This window comes from Athene cunicularia, unplaced genomic scaffold (assembly GCF_003259725.1).
Source record: "Athene cunicularia isolate RWA unplaced genomic scaffold, athCun1 SCF_15, whole genome shotgun sequence".
Lineage (NCBI taxonomy): Eukaryota > Metazoa > Chordata > Aves > Strigiformes > Strigidae > Athene > Athene cunicularia.
The window spans coordinates 100,850-117,820 of NW_020799211.1; the positions used below are offsets into that span (position 1 = coordinate 100,850).

The 16,971-nt window shown below is 49.2% G+C and overlaps 1 protein-coding gene across 1 annotated transcript in view; it reads left to right on the top strand.

The window, feature by feature from the left end:
* LOC113490582 (hydrocephalus-inducing protein homolog) overlaps window positions 1–16,971 on the top strand; it is a 78,808-nt gene that overhangs the window by 48,371 nt on the left and 13,466 nt on the right. Inside the window, 4 exon segments of the mRNA XM_026867100.1 lie at window positions 614–778; window positions 3,025–3,177; window positions 10,916–11,154; window positions 13,287–13,542. Of these exon segments, the coding sequence (XP_026722901.1) occupies window positions 614–778; window positions 3,025–3,177; window positions 10,916–11,154; window positions 13,287–13,542 (813 nt within the window).

The window sequence follows — 16,971 nt, forward strand, 5'->3', positions numbered from 1 at the left end:
CCCTGTCGTGATGTTCGGACGGTGCTTCCTAAAAATCCCTTACCAGCAGATGCTGACCTTTGTGAACGACAGTGATCTTCCAGGCTGCTACAGGGTTCTTCCTCAGGTTTGGCATTGCATCCGCCTCCTGCCCTCGGACGTTACCAAGGGTTTATTAGGGAAAAAAAGGGGTTTGGGTAAGACCTTGCTGGTTTATATTGAAACCTAAAGGTTGCTGAGAAAAGGAAGCTACCTGAATATAAACTTCAGGAAGCACTTAAACAGGAACCTACCTGAATATAAATGTCAGGAAGCTAAAGTTTTTAGGAAGCAGTTTATATTCTAGTTTTTGGGGTGCTTTCATTCAGGAGAACTTAGAGGGTTGTGAAAAGCTTCTGCAAGGAGGCTGCCAGCACAGGAGTGGGTGTTTGTGGGTGCAGCAGTTTTTGGACCCTCTGAGGATGCTAAGCCCATACAAGTCTTGAATCTTGCTTTGTACTTTTCTGCTTTCTCCTAGGGGTTTTTGAAAATGTGTGTGAATTGCCATTGTGATAGATGTTGAGGAGTTCAAAGTTTCCTCCAAAGTCACTCCAAAGTCACTCCTGTGTGTTGCGTTTGTCTCTGTCCCTTACAGGAACACAAGGAGGATGCGTCTGTGTGGTACTCCAGCCCCGTGCCGTGGGGGATTGTCCAGCCTCGCAGCTCGGTGGATGTCCCATTGACACTGGAGGCCCAGGTGACGGGAGAGCAGGACACTGTTGCTCATGTTGCAGTGTTTGGGATTGAAGGATCCCCTCTGGTGAGTTCCAGGGGACGTGGGCCTTGGTGCGACTCCTCTTGGTGGGGTGTGAAGCCTCAGGCAGGGTTGCTAACTCCGGTGATCCTTCTCGGAAAAACAAGAACTTGTAATATATGCTGATGTGGACAAGGAAAGAAGGGGTTTGTGGCATACGCAACAGGTAATGCCTGTGAAACAAAGAGCTTCACAGTCAGAATTATGAGTGTTCAGCAGGGATTCTTTATTCGCAGCACTGGGGATCGCTCCACCACAAGTGCTGTAGCTACTAACAAAGCTCTCTGACTAATATACAGAATTCATTTACGTAGTAAATGAGCGTGTATCGTAAAAATAGACTGAGGGTCTTCTCCCCTCTGGTGGTCCACATCGTCTTCCTCACACTGCCCGCTGGCTGAACTTGAGGTTTCCCGTGTCCATGCATGGTCATGGAGTGACCTCACCGTCCTTCGGCTCCTGTTTGTTCCGAGGGGTTTGGTTTAAACCAGCTCCCAGTCTCTTTTCTTGACACTGGCGTCTTCTCAGGTGCTTGTCTTCTGTTTTTAGGTCCCTGTTATCAGGGATGTACTCCGGGAGTTTACCAGGCTGTCCAAGGCCTGTTTTGACTCCACTAGGCAAGGAATTACAGGTTTCAAGGTGTTTTACAAGTGGGTGAGATGTCAGAGGGTAGTTAGGAAAAGAGTATAAATGAAATAGTATACATTGCAGTACATACAGGAAAAATAAAAGCTAGTGAAACACAAGGGATGGTTAACGTTAAAACTAAGCATCCTACTTTACTGGTTTCTATCCATTGACAAGGTCAGGAGGTCTTGTAATCTCAAGTATACTTGCAGCCACTCCCCTTCACCTAGAGAAGAGGAAGGATGGTGTCATCCCAGGTGGTAATCTAAGTGTCTGACACAGCATTTAATTACAGCTAGGTCAGATGGGATAAGGCCAGTCTGAAGCCCAGAACACCCCCTGGGTCTCGTACTCTGCTGTGTTATTAGATTAACAGCTCTGGTGCTTCATTAGGCCTTTTGTTCAGGAGCACACAGGGACATCCCTGAATCCTGCTAACTCAAGCGCTGTGTAAGAGGCCGTGCTGAAAGTCAGGCCCATCACGTCTGAGAAACACCCGTCATAGCTCTTTGCTGAGAGCCCCAGCCAAAGACTCATGTCTCCACACCGCTTGCACCTGGAGCACAGAGACTTTTTTTTTTCTACCAAGCTTGGAAATGGATGAGGCAAAGCATTCCTGACTAAAGCCTCCTGAAAGCTGATGTTCACAGTCAGGCATACACAACAGCATCAATGACCACAAAATGTAGGCAAGAGAATGTTGTCTGTAGTGTCCTGACTTCATCTAGCTGAAATCGAGATCAAATACAGTTAATTAAGCTTTAATTTAAAAGGATATCAACTTTTGAAGCAGCTGTTTTAAAATGTCTTCTCATCTCTCTGAGCATGAAAGAGGATGTCAGAGGGTTCCTGTGAGCCTTAAGCTTTCTGTAACAGAAAGAAAGGCTGACATTTTCAAAGTAGTTACAGGGATTTAAACTTTTAATTAAACGAGTGGAAATGATGCTGCTAAATCCCCTGAATGCCTCCTGAATGTTTTTACTGATGTGAGGACGTGGTTTAGCAAAGGGATCCACATTCCTTCCCCAGTAGTCTGTGACAGTTCTTCAAGAACAGAACTTTTGGGTCTCAGACTGTCAAAAGAAAAAAATACTGCTTGAATGATGTAATTAATAATTAATGCCCATTATCCATATAATACCAGGAATAGACGTAAGTGCAAATCAGAGCAACTAACTTGTGTGATCTCTACTCTAAAGGGCCTGTTTTGCCTCTGCCTGGTGCTGGCTTTGACAGGCATAGCTTTGGGACTAAAGCCACTGTCCCAGTGTGCTGTGCAGCAGCAGGAGTCAGGGAGGTGGTCTGGGGCAAGACTGAGCAGTAGAAGCAGTGGGAGCAGGCACAAGGTAGAGGAAGGAGAGTTACCAGTGTGGAGGAGGTGTGAAAAAGCAAGCAGGGGAAACAGGGTTTCTTTATCCCCTGATAACAGGAGCTTGTGTCTTTCAGATGGGATCAGTCCAGGTCCCACACTGGCTTCAGGCCTTTGTTTTCAGTTTTACAACACTGAAAACTTCAAACAGCCGTAATTATCCCCCAGTCTAGGAGTACCCTTAGAGCTGTTTAATAATTTTAAACTTTCTCTCTTCTTTTTTTTTTTTATCTTTTCTACCTGCTTTCTGGAGCAGAAAATCCATCTAGTGAGCACTGGAGAAGGACCAGTTGTCTATGTACATCCAAGCAAAATAAATTTTGGCAGTATCCAAGTTCTGCAAGATGCCTCCCGAACTCTCCACCTCTCCAATCAGAGTGTCATCCCTGCATCCTTCAGGGCAACGATGGTAAGTGTCAGTGGGGCTATTTTCCAACAAAAATGACTGACAAGCAACCTGTGACTTGATTTTTATATGCAACATTTGCATATCACTAGATGATTGAGAAAGCAATGTATTCCTTCACAATGCAGCAAGAGGAGCCTGGTCTGGGGGCAGTTTTAGCTGGGGGACCCCTGAGTAAAACAGAAAATTTGCATAGATGCTTGAGCAGAAATGAGTGGATCAGTGTTGCAAGTTCTCCCTTTATTTTGTGGAAGGTATTTAGCTCTAAGAGTCATGTGTTTGGAGTTCTGAGACCAAGAGAACGCCGTGGCCCTTTGGTCCTGAAAGGGCATGGGTTTCCGCACGGTTTCCCTGCTAGATCTGCATTTGCTTTATGTCGAACTGCTGTTAATTATAGAGACTAGGCTGTGAGGTCTGGCCTCAAACTGCTTGCAGTAAGGTGAGTTTCACACCTCCTGGGGGTCAAGCCAGCTGGGTTGTTGCACAAGAATATACGTGTAAGGGTGGTGTACCTACGGTGGAGTCCGTCACGTTACAGAGCACCTCTGGAGACTGGCTGCAGAGAAAGGCTCTTTAATCCTGGAGGCTGCGTAGGGTGAGAAGCTGCACAGCCCAGGGAGGGTGCGTTGCTCTCTGGCAGGAGGAGCAGGGCTGATGCAGCCAGCACAGGCTCGTGTGCTGAGGCTGGGTGGGGTGTGCTCCCCACTGGAGGGGGGATCTGTGAGGGGCTTGAAAGCAGGGTTCGGAGGGGGTTTGTTCTTCTCCATGCCAGGTGGGTCAGACTCCTGGGGCTGGTTAGCCCAGGCCTGGCACTGTGGACTTGGTGTTGTGGATGGAGCATCAGGCAGTGTGTGAGAGTACAGGCTCAGCCTCCTGGGCCAAGGACGGGGCTGAATTTCCCTCATGCGGCTTTTCTAGCTGTTTGGAGGATAAATGTAACCTCAAAGTGGGGGATTCCCAGGGCAGCTTGCTTTGATTCCACAATGAAAACCTGCTTTCTATCTCTGCAGAGAGCAAGCCACCTGGGGTGGGTGGTGCTGGTGTGTGAATGACGGGGTTTGCGTGCTCATACCAGGCCCTGACCCGCAGAGATGCTCAGGCACTGCTGTCCGGCCTCACGCCTGCCCTCCCTCCCCGGGCGGCCTGTGTGTCCCCGGGGGGCTCGCAGGGTGTATCTGCCTCTGCACTGCCTCAGGGCCCTAAGGCATGGGGCTGGGCAATAAGTCCTATCCTGCTTCACTGCAACCTCTGCAAATATTGTGGCTAATCAATAAAAAGAACAATAATAGCAGGTGGATCAGGGATGGTTTCTTGCCCTGCAGTAAGGGTGGCCTCTGCTGCTCCGTAGTCCCCCATGCTGACCCCACAGGCTTGACTTACCCCACTGTGAGCATCTCGGCTTCTCAGGACAGCTGCTGCTCTCACGGAGGAGTTCAAGGAAGCAGGTCCTGAGAACCTGCTCAATCAGTCATTTCAGCAAGGGCTCTTCAGACTCTTCATCCCCCTGATGCTGAGCTCCAGGGGAGCAGCACTGCGGCAGGCGAGGTGTGCTCCAGCTGCTCTCTGCCCCCAGCAGCTGCCTCCTTTGGTGCTGCTTTGCTGCCTCAGTTGAAGTTTCGCCCTTTGCTGCTGCCTTAGGCTGCCTGGCCATTTATTGATGGGAAGAAGAGAGGACTGAATAATTTTGGAGATAAGATCTGAGATGCAGTCAGGTGCCAGGGTGAACTGCACATGTACCTCTGAGAGCAGAGGCAGTCCCTTAGCCTTGCTGGTGGGTGACTTGGGCATCCTGCATCCAGTTGTGCCCCTGAGCCCAAGTCTTGTGTTCTCTAAGACAGAAAAGCTGCTGCTTTGATTTCCTGCCTGGAGATTGCTGCAGGACGGTGAGCTGTGATTTCCCTGTCTCCCGTTTGATGGCTGATCTCAAAACAGTGGCTGTTTGCAGTTAGGCTTATAGATCACGGTCCTTGCTCAAAGGAAGGAGCTATGATTGAAATTTTCACAGCAGCATTGCATCAGCAATGTTACAGCACACTGACTGGCAGCTCAACAAACTGAAGATTAAATAAAGGGACAGCAACAGGGCAAGTATAAGTTTAGTATCTTGCTTGAAACAGGAAAGGAAAATGCTGTAATGCAGATGGCCATGGTGCCACCTTGGTGGTGGTATTAATCATCACATGCAAATTGCTGTTCCTGTCAAGTCAAGGTTTCTTCTTGCTCTATGGGAGAAAAGAGCATTATCTGAGCAAGGCAAGATGCTTTTTTTTTGTGGATAACAGTGCTGTGCCCTTCAAATGATATCTGCAATGCTATTTAGAAATGAGTGTTAAATTAACATTCCAGGATATGGGCAACACTGGCCCTGAATATGGGGTCTCTTCCAAGGTGAGCAGAAATTTTGAAGATAAGATGCTGTCCTGATTCAGCTAGGATAGGGTTAAGTTTTCCCCAGCAGAGAGGGGGAAGGGATCTTCATCCAGGTTATTCATACCATGCTGACCTCAGGTCCGGGCACGGGAGCATGGGAATTCTTTTTCCTTTGTGGCTTTGGTCGCAGGGAGCACAGGGCTGTCTGTAACCATTGTGGTATTTGTATATCTTTTGTCTTGTGTACTGTTATTTATGTTTACTGTTCTTATCATAGCTACTGTTGTTGTTCAGATTGTTTATTACACTGTTGTATTAAATTTCTTCTTATATCAACCGGGAGTTTGTGCCCTACTTGTATCCGAGGGTGGGGGAGTGACAACAGCAACGTGGTCTCTGGTCCCGGCAGGGCTTAAACCAACACAGCCTTTTTTGGCACACCAACATGGGGCACAAGAGGGTTGAAATAAGAATCAAAAAGGGACAGACCCTGACTAGAGTGTGCTAGAGCAATCTGTTGGGTGTAATTTTTCTGTTTGTATTTGTACTGTTTGGTAAGAAAATGTTTTCAATGCTGGCCCACTTGCTTGCATGGTGGGGCTTGATTATTCCTTATATCCACTGTGTGTTTCCAGTGCTGGTGTTTGTTATCAGTGGAAAATGTGTAAAGGGTCTTATTTTGCTGTACTGGCTCCTGACTGCTTATAATGTGTTTGTATTTTGCGGTACCTGTTTGCCATTTGGGCTTTTGTTAGGGGTCTCACCCCCTCTATGGGTGAGCCAGGGGAAGAGATCCTCTCGGGTTTTGGGAGTTTCAATTATCCTTGGAGCCTGCAGGCCAGTGTGATTGCGGCACAATGCTTTCTGAATGTCTGCCAGATCTTGTTTTGGGCCATGTGGCGCTTCTCTAACAATAGCAGTGCCCGGAAACCTGCCCCGAGGTCAGATAATAGTGACTGGCAAGGGGTGTGGGAAAAGATGGGCAAAGGCCTGAGTCGGTGGGCACCTCCAATGCTTTGGAATTTCAGTCCCCAACAAATGCATAGCCCTGAGAAGCTGATGGAGTGCTTAGAAAGGGTGTGTTACCAAGCGGGTAAAACCTAGGAGACACAACTCACTGCAAGGTGTTGGGGACTTGCCCATGCCTACCTTGTCCTCTTTAATACCACCCACTGCCCTCAGTGGGGAGAAAACGCTACAGAACCTGAGAGTGAATTTACTGGTACAGTATCTGGGCCAGGGGAACAGGCAGAGCCAGTCTCAGTCGCCTCCACCAGCACAGCGACTGAGCCAGAGAGCCAGCCAGTGCCGGTATCAGTCGCCCCGATACAGAAAACAAAATATATCAGCAAGTCAGCTCGCAAAGTGGGGGATGAGGATGAGCCAGGCCCATCACAGGAACAGATGCACAGGCTTAACTCTTTCCAGAGCTGTCTCACCAGAGCCTCATGGTGCTCCAAAAGCTCACCTTTAGGCTTAAACCATTAGTTTAGGTTTTAAAGGCCATGTTTTGCTAATACAGCAGTACCAATTTGCTGATTTCCAGCCAGTTTGATCTTGCCAGAGCTGGAGGGAACCATTCATTGTAGCCACCTGTGCCTGGAAACACACGGCATCAGTCATGAGCAGGGGTCATGGCCAGAAGCATCAGTTGCCCTTGTGACAGGTTGTACCAAAACCTGAGGAAGGTGGAAGGCTGCATCCCTCCCAGTGTCGCACAGGCTTAGGTCCAGCAGGCTTAAGTCCAGAGCATGTGGCTCTCAGAAAGGGGAGCAGAGGTGTGGAGACCTTGGAAAAGGTGCCTGAAACCTGGCCACATAGGGGAGTTTGGTTTTTATCACGTAAGGTATCTTATATGAGTTCAGGCCCTTTCAGAATTGCTGTTTTTCAGTAATGGAAGAAATTGTTATCCTGCTTGTCTAGGGAAACTAAACTTGCCGTATCATGCTGCACCTGTTGGCTAACTGAATTAAAGAAGGGTAGAATCTTCAAGGCAGTTATGCTCCAAGAAGCAAGAGTGACTCAGCTGGGTGCTTTTCCCAAAGGAAAAGCAGGAGGAGTTTGGTTATCAAACCAGGTGGCCCTGATCTCCCCAGCCCAGCGAGGAAGCACAGATGGGATCTGGAGGGGTGAGCTATGGACCAGGGACACAAATGGAGACAAGTTTTGTTAGCTTGCTCAGCAGTCTGCTATTGACTGAACCAAGCTTGACAAGTTAGGCTCTGTTGTCAGCAGCAGTGAGTGCCACACTACTTTTTTTTTTTTTAGAGGCTCTGCCTTTCGTTTTCATAAAACATCCCCTTGATGGTGCTCTGGGACAGAGGCTAAACCAAAGTGGTCCCCATCCGTGCTTTTGCCGAGGAGATGCTAGTGCTGAGGTGCCAGGAGGCGGCTGGCGGTTGGTGGGAACATCTAGCCAGCCTCATGCCCTGACCTCCACCTCCTGCTGGGGCTCGGGGTGGTCTGGGGCTCTCTTCTGCCACTGGCAGTTTGTGCGAATAAAGAGTACCTTTGAAATGAAGAACGCAGAGTCCCCCACCTCAGGACTACTGAAACACCTGGGACGAGGCTCTGTGCACAACTGATGTGGGATGGGGTTTTATTTCCCCTTCATGTGCAGCCTCTGTGCACAACTGATGTGGGATGGGGTTTTATTTCCCCTTCATGTGCAGCCTTCGTGAGGAGCGATGGGTTGGCTGACAAAGGTGTGAATGCTCCCTCGCTAGTGCTGTGGCTTGGTAAAGTACAGCTCTGCATTTTAATACTGAGTTCTGCTTCCTCTTTCACTTGTGCAAGGCCAGAATGAATCCCTTAATTAACTAGCTTTAAGCAGCTTCAAGAGAACTGAGTGTGGTGGCTCCTCAGTTGTTCCTTAGGGCATCCATCCCATCCCAGCCATCAATGCCATTCCATCCATCCATCCATCCATCCATCCATCCATCCATCCATCCATCCATCCATCCATCCATCCATCTATCTCTTAGATGCACAGTGGTTTCTTATTCCAAATTCTGGCAGCTCTTATTCACGATGGAAATCTGTCCTGGGAGAAGCTAATGATCTCAGCATTGAACTTCTTGTATAAGTGATTGACCCCCACCCTTGCTCAGCACTCAGGGACTCTGTGCAACCTCCTACAGGGACAAAAATAGCCACTGTTTTTGTCTATCCAGTGCACAGGGCTACTGGGTTGTGTTCTGGAGCATTCAAGGATAAGCGAGTAGCAGGGACGTTATCAGAAGTTAGATCATGGTCTTCAAAGTGGGGGAACTTTTAGCGTGGCTCCAAGAGATTCCTTGTCTCTGGGACGCAGCCTGGATCCACGCAGGCAGAAGCTGACCTGGAAACCTGAGTGAGTCTCGCCCGGCAGAGCCTTTTGGTCCTGGCAGGTCTCCTGTTCAGTGGTGCACTGTGCTGCCCCGTGCTGCCCCTTGGACCCACACCAAATGCTAATGGAAAGAATGAGGACACGATGCCATTCCTGTTCTTCTGGAGTGGGCTGTTGGCCCTGGCTCACCCTGGGAAATTAAGAGTCTGGCTCCATCGAGACAGCCTGTCATTATTCCTCAGTCATAGTTTCTTGGGTACAATTTACTGCCTGGCTTGTTGCCAAGCTTTGATAAATGAGCTTTGCCAGATAGCAGACATGTAGATTCACATCCGGGGCAGAGCTATCAAGTCTCCTTTTCCAGTGAGCTACCATGAATCAGAGGGCAAAGAAAAGCTAACAGCCACTGGTTGGTGTGAACGCCTTGGCTGGGTAGCCCTCGGCTGGTGGCAGTGCAGTGGATGCCTCTGAGGCTAGTGATGGGCTGCACATGGGATGCAGGGGCAGCAGAGGAGGGGTGGTGGGATCCCGTGTGAGGCCCCAGAGTTTACCCTGTGCCAACAACCTTCTTTCATCCCATTCTCATCTTGCTTTTTTTAAGACTTTCTTTTGCAGCTCTAGAGGACAAATTAAATGGAGCAGAGTAATTGATTTTGCAAGCACTTGGAATAATGTTGATGCCTTTGGCATGCTCCACCTGGGATGCAGGCGTGCAGACTTGACCTGCTCTCCATGCAGGGCACAGCCAGCCTAAGGAGCTATCCGAGCTGGGGCATCCTACACACGCTGCTGGGATGCTGCCTGCTCAGCAAGTTTTTGCTTCCTCGTCCCCAGAAAGTCTTACCCTTGCTAGCAGAGGTCATTTTGGGGGGTTATTTAAAATGCTTCCCAAGACTTCAAAGTGCTGCTCAGTTTTCTGACACTCTTCTCCCTTGGGCTGGCTGGTGTCCAGTTAGAGCTGAGTGCTGCCAGCCTGACGGATGGAAACTTGAGCTAACCTCACCTGGATCGAGCATTTGCTTGGATCATGTCAGGCCTCCAAGCACACTGTTGCTTTCCATTAAAAAATAAAAAAGGCGGGGGGAAACCTCTTCTCTTACAATACTTCAGAGTTTTGGGTGAGTAGTGCCTGTCACCCCAAACGCAGCACTGAAGTGTGGGGTGCAGGCACCACCACCACCGTGATGGACACTTGGAAGCTGTACATCTGCCTCCCTGTGCGTTTCCCGCTGGCCAGGGAGCACGGTGTGTGTTTCCTCTCTGCAGGCTTGCTCCCTGGGAACGTGGTTTTAGAGGGGCTGGGGTCAAGCACCTTCACTGCCCCAATGGTGGAGGGAGGTCCATGAGAAACCAGAGGGAAGAGAGTGCTTGGAAACTCGGGCCATACCTACAGGGCACATGCCTTCCAGTTTGCTTTCTGCTTATTGCTTTACTGCCCTGCTATGAACATTTATAGCTGAATTTTCCAAAGCAGAAGGCACTGGGGCACCTCACTGCAGCTGGTGATCAGTGGGAACCGAGTGCTTCAGTTCTTCGGGGGCTGTTGAGAAGCACTGAGTAACTCTTGGGAAAGAAGATGTTGGTGTCAGGGTTTTGATCAGCCGGTTTTGCAGAGTTACTCTTCAGGCTCTCAGCAGTATCCCCCAACTGTGTGGCTGCTGTGGTGGGATTTGAGCAGTCCTGGCTTCCTCTGGCCTTGAGCCTTTACGCCAACCCAGCCACCATTGTCAGGAAGCCAGGAGAGGTGAAGTAGCTTCCCTTGGCGTGTGCTCCAAAAGAGAGACTGGAGGAGGAATAACCTCCTCCTGAGGATGAGCATCCCTTGGGTTGGGCAACACTGGATTAATAAAGTGAGTCTGTTAAAGGAAGGTAAAATACAGGTTGTAGAAGCTCCTGCATAGTTGTTGTTTCCAGCTTGGATTTAGGGAAATGGAGCCTTTCTATTTTTTATCCTCATATCTTCAGTCCTTCCTTTTCCTGCACCCCACAAGAGCCCAGGGTCCGTGGTTTCCATGCTAAGTTAGTGTCTGGCTTGTCTTACAGGCTCACGAATGCTCATGCTGGAGGATTGAACCCAGTGAAGGAGTGATTCCCCCTGAGACAGAGGTGTCTGTGGCTGTCATAGCAAGCTTGGATGACACGGAGAAATTCAAGGATTAGGTGAACCTGTTCATAGAGAACAGCCACACCTACGTTATCCCTGTCCGGGCTGTTGTCATTGGCACCACGATTGTCACTGACAAACCCTTTGCTCCGGAGCTCAACTTGGGACCCCACTTCAGGTAGGGTATCTCAGCTTCTGCTGTGGGCTCAGCAAGGAGCAGTTTTGCTGTAGTCCTTCAGGCTGGTTGTTCTTCAGCACTCAAGGTCCTGGCTCTGTTTTCCTGAAGCCACAGGGCTTCCTTTAGAAACCTTCTATGGCCATTTGAAAGTTGTTAGATACCCTCAAAAGCCACCAAAATGGAAACCAGTTGTTAAATTGTCACTGACTTGTCTTTAGTTATAATGTGTGTATTTCCTCACTTGAACAAAAAGAGATGTGGAGGAAAACAGCAGGTCCTGGAAGCCTCTGGGTGGAAGATGCTACATTACAAGTATAAACATATTTCCCTTTGCAATAATGTTGCTTGTTTTTCCCTTCCCTGTGGAGTATCATCTCGCAACAGCGGAAAACCTTGGTGGTAGCTTGTTAGCAGGTCCTTGACTAAATTAATGGTGCTGTTTTGTTTGCCCTCTGCCCAGCGGTCCTGGAGGAGCAGCAGAATTTCTTTGCCCCATGTCATCTCTCATTTGCTCGCCTTCCCCGTCTCCCCTGCCGGGCTGCTCTTCATCAGACATAGTTGCTCTTCCCTCATCTCTCCGACCGGCTTTCCTCGGCATCACCGCTGCAGCGGAGCCTGAGGCGTGGGCAGACGAGGGTGGCACTGGACCAGCTCTGGAAGGGAGAGGCGGAAAAGTCCACTGAGATTGGACAGGATAAATGGAAGGTGTTAATTAAAGAGCTTGGCTCAAAGGAGGAGGTTCACTGGTCCTAACGCCTCTATCTGACCAGGCCTGTTCCTGTAAATGGGAGAAAAATAAGCCTTTTCAAAGTGCTGCCTGCTTTGTGTTGGACAAGTCTTATGACGAGAAGAATAGTCTTCTTGAGGTGCCTGTTCCTTTCCCTGGCTGCAGAGTGTCCACAGCCGTCCAATCCCTAAATTTGGGGGTAGAAAGAGCAGATTGATCCTACTCTTTAGGATAGATTTTGGGGGTTTCAATATGTATGCACAAGCCACCCACATACGCAGGGACATTGTAGGGGTTTGCTGCTTGTCCAGCGTGTCCTGTGCTCTGTGCAGCCACAAACTGGCTACCCAGCGGAGTGGGCGATGTCAGTGTGATTTGTGTCATCGTCCTCTGCCCGCTCTCACGTTTTGCTCTGCAGACTCTGGAGTTGTTGCCTTTGCTGTCGGCTGCAGAGCTGCCACCAGGTGAGCTGAGACGGGACCCAGGTAACATCTCAGATGAGTTGGTCTTTCCCAGAGACACAAATTCTGCAGCCACCCAGAGCTTCTCCAGGCTTTCTTCTGTGCTGTCCACCACAGAAACCATTTCACACTAAGCTTGTATGCATCATGTTTTAACAGTCTGTTTCAACGGCTGTTTTGTTCTATTCTAGTCTCAGGTCTGTGCATTTAGCTGCCTGGGGCAGGCATGCATTTTGTAAGCTGTGTATTCTGTCCTTTTCAAAAAACCAGTAACTCTTCCAGGAACAATTCACGCCCTGGTCATGCTCAGATTTATAGAGAGTAAAATAATTACTCCAGATGAGCCTGCAGTTAGTGTTTCCTTACATGAAGAAATCAATTTCCATTGAGTATTCATTTTGATTTATATCTAGCTCTAGTTATTCATCTCTCATCATTGCTCCATTCCCTCAGCAGCCAGACCTGGTGTTGCTGCCATGTTTGATTTGGGGAAACTTCTGTTGATCCTATGTTCTCAAAGTGCATTTATCTTCCTAAACCACAACACCAGCTGCACTGTTCAGGCAAAGGACAATGTGTTGGGGGTGATGAGGTTGGATGCTCCCTAAGGGACTGGGGGTGCCAGGGCAGGGGCCCCGCCAGCGAGGCAGGGGGTGCCCAGGTCACCAGAGGGTCTCTAGGCTGGTGATGCTGTCTGCAGCAGCTGAGATGATGATCTTCATGCAGCTCTTCCTTGCTGTACACAAACAGAGCAGCTGCTGGGTGCTGTAACCAAGGGAGCAACCAAGGTCTGGCTTTTGCTGAAGCTTTGAGCTAGGTCAGCCTTTTTGGAGGTGCTTTTATTGCTGAGTGTGCAGTCAGGTAACACCATCAGGATGCTGAATCTGGGTGACCGCTGGGAGATAGCAGGTCCCGTGACTTTTTCCATCTCTTTTCCCTTCCAGCCTGGATCCCTGCTGTTACCGCTTCAAGATAATAAACAAAGGACGGCGCACCCATTGGCTCTACTGGTCAACAGCAGGTTCTGGCTCGTTTCGCCGGCGTCATTGTGTCCCTGCTGTCAGCACCAGCAAGGGCCAAGGTTCCTCCCAGAGCCCCAGACCTGCCCACCCTGTGTTTAAGGTTCAACCGCTGAGGGTGCAGCTGATGCCGGGCAAGACTACGGAGATGGTGCTGGAAGGCTTCTCCAGCACTCCGCAGGTGAGGTTCCCCCCAAGGGCTGAGCCTTCCCCATCAGGAGCAAGTGCTTTCAAGAAACTGTTCTAACACCACAAGTTACCATGGCAGCACCAGCTGCTTTTCTTGCTGGCCACCGTCAGTTCCTAAGGCTTTTTCATGTTTCGATGGCTACTGTAAACCCAACCTGCTGATACCAAAACACAGGCTGAAGGAAATATTGCTACTTCAGGGGCAAATGGCAGGTTACAAGGTGTCATGTGCTGAGGCAGAAAGGAAGGGCAGAGAAAATAAGTTACGCTTAGACTAGGAGCACAGGCAGAAAGTAAATAAAGTGCAAAGTAATGTATTTGGGGGAAGCAGTGAGTAAAACAAAACACCTGTGAAGGGAGGCAGGGTCTGGGAGTAGCATCATTTTTCCTCTGTAGACAAACATGGGCAGAGGGCTTTTCCAGCACTGAGTCCTGAAGCAGAAAAATGAACACAGTGTGTCAGCTGTAGTGATCGGGTGATGTTCATCCACGTGGGAAACTGTTTGCAAGGATCGTTATAACTGACAGCTTGACTTTGTCAATATTTGCATAATGGCTTGCCCCAGTCTCTCAGACAGTCCCAGGGTCCCAAGGGCAGCCAGGTCTCGCAGCACCCTTGGATGGCAGCTCAGAGGGGGAGATTTCAGCAGGGTTACGGGGTGTTCTCCTCCCTGGACTCTTATTTCCAGGGGAAATCCTACTCTGCAGAGAAACTTCCAGCTAACCCTGGTGTGCATTCCCTCTCTCCAAGACTGCTGGGCACAGATGTTTAGGTGAATGTGGAATAAATCTGCATCAAGCTCCTGCTGATACTTGTGTTTTGAAAGGTGTTTTAAAGGGCTGCCTTGGTAGGTAGCTTGAGGAATATTTGATTACTTACCTAGTTGACTGTGATGGGACTGTCCCTGTGCAGTTCGGAGCCCAAAGGTTTTGTTGAAGCAGGGAAAAGAAAGGAAATAAAGTGATCAGGGTGCTGGAGAGGCTGTCTTGCCTGGAAAGCCGAAAGGGGATCTGTGAGCTGAGCTGTGGCTACCTGGCTCCTGCAGTCAGAGCCAAGACGCTGGGAGTGGGCTTTCCACCTTCCTCGGGTCTTGAGAACTTAGTACTCTTGATGTCAGTCAGGAGCCCAACTCCCTGCATTGCACATGCAGCACAGATGGTTTTGAGTCTGTAGGCTCTGAGGAGGAGTTGTGGTGTTGTAGCAGAGGGAAGAGTGAGAAATGAAGGGAGGATTTTGGGGAACTGAAACCATGAGAAATCAGGAAAAAGTCTTAAGTGTAAGAGCACCCAGTTTAAGCAGAGGGTTTTCATGTAAACTGCAAGACATCTCTTTCCTGGGGAGGTTTCTTTTAAAACCAGCTCTATGAGGGCACAGTATCTGCTAGGAATGAATGGTCCCCTCTTTACCTGAAGGCAGTCGTCCTATTTGGGTTTTTCCCATGGATCCTGTCCTCTAAGCTTCCAAGGGAGGGTTTGCTAGCATTGGCCCTTCTGTCACCTGTTTCCCTTAATATAGTTGCATTTTAAAAACTTTATTTTTAATAAGTTCCTACAGCTTTCTGTAAGTATTATGCTTGGCAGTGGGACAAATCAAAACAGTAATAATTTGGGGCAGGGACTATTACAATTGTAGGCAGCACATGACTCACGAGGGCTTTTTGTGGATAGTGGGGTGTGGTATTACGAACGTTTGAGAGCAGAATAAATGGGATGCAACATAAAAAGAAAAGGTGGCTGTTGAGGAGCCCAGTGGCTGTAACTTGATGGCAGTAATAGGGTCTGTGGTTGGGTGGGTAGCAAACGCAGTGCGATTGAGGATGCCCTGCTGGGCCCTGCTGGGTGACGGGTGACTCCTCCGTGCAGGTGGTGAAGGAGCGGCTGCTGTGCCACACTGTCGTGGGGAGCAAGGCAGAGAAGGCTCCCATAATGGAAGTGGATGTTACCTGCGAGTTCATCGCTCCTGTCCTGCAAATGTCCTCCAGAGAAATCACTTTCCGGGTGGAGAAGGTAAGTCTCTGGATTTCATCCTGGCATTGAAGAGCATGACTGGTGACTGAAAGCCTGGTGGGGCGTGTGCTTGTGTTCAAAGGAGGAAGTTAAATGGCTTCTCCAAGTCCCTGGACTGGGCAGGACCGAGATTTTGCCATTAACACTGAGATCAATATTTCGCTCCTCTGGGATCAGGAACAGTCCCACCAGTGGTATTCTGCCTTTTTGATGTGGAGACAGAGTTGAGTTGCTGAGCCAAGGGCACAGGGCGAGATGTGTGAGACCCACGAGAACAGTGTGGGCTTTGCACAGCCACCTTGTGTGCTGGGGCTGAGGTGGGCGAGCAGAGTGCTGCAGCTGAGTGATGCTAAACCCCCTCCTCACCCTTCCTGAGGGGCTTCGTAAAGTAAGCGAGGGTGTTTTTAGAGATGGGACTGTTTTTTAACTTCACCCAAGGAAAGCAGAACAGCTGCTCTGCCGAGGGGGATCATGGCTACTTCTAGAGAGACACCAGTTCCTGTACTCAGTGTGAAGGGAGGCTTTTGGGGATCCTCCAAGGCACGGTGATGTCTGAACACCAATCCTGTAGGGAAGCTGAGAAGAACTGAGATTCCTGTCAGCTCTTCAGGCTGATGATAAAAACCTGTCATTTTGTCTGTCTGCCTTCTCTGCTCTTGGTGTGGATGGTAGCTCTTTGCAATTCCCCAAGCTTCAACTTCTTCAAAGGACCCGCAGACATCCTTTAGCTGCAGTGATGATAACGCCAGTGCAAAGCAGGTGCCCCTTAGCCACTGGATCCTGACTCCTGCATCACCTTTCCCTCTCCCGTGAGGTGTCTGACAAGAGAAGATATTTCATTATTTAGTTTCTGTGTTTTCAGGTCTCTCCTCTGGTTCCCAGGCTTCTAGAGAAGCATAAAATCCTGTGAGCAGGCAGTACAGGTTTAATTAGAAGCTTTTCAGCTATCCCTGATGTCTGCCTGTGGTCTGCTTGATGCCATGTGCTTTGATTTATTGAGTGTTATGACACTGCAGCTGTTTGATATCAATACATCCAGAACAAGTTGCCCAAACACTGTCTAGTTTATAGAAACCATGCAGGAAGCCCAGAGCAATGCATAAACAGGAAGAAATAGCTTAGACAGAGCTGAGCTTTAAGGCTACAGACAGCTTGTCACTGGAGCAGGGGCAACAGGACACCCGTTGCAGCCCGACTGTTGAGGTTTCTCGCTGGCTGTATGTGCCTGTAGATGCTCAAAGCCAACCTTAGGCTGCTGCAGGCTCTCCACTAAGGGCCAAATCCTGCTCGCTTTTCTCCTCTGACCAGCATCACTGCTCTTATGAGGCTACTAGAGCTGACAAGGTTGTAAGAAATGACTGTATGTGAGTGAAAATCATCTTGTGCCATTCTTCTCGAAAGGATAGAAAACGGA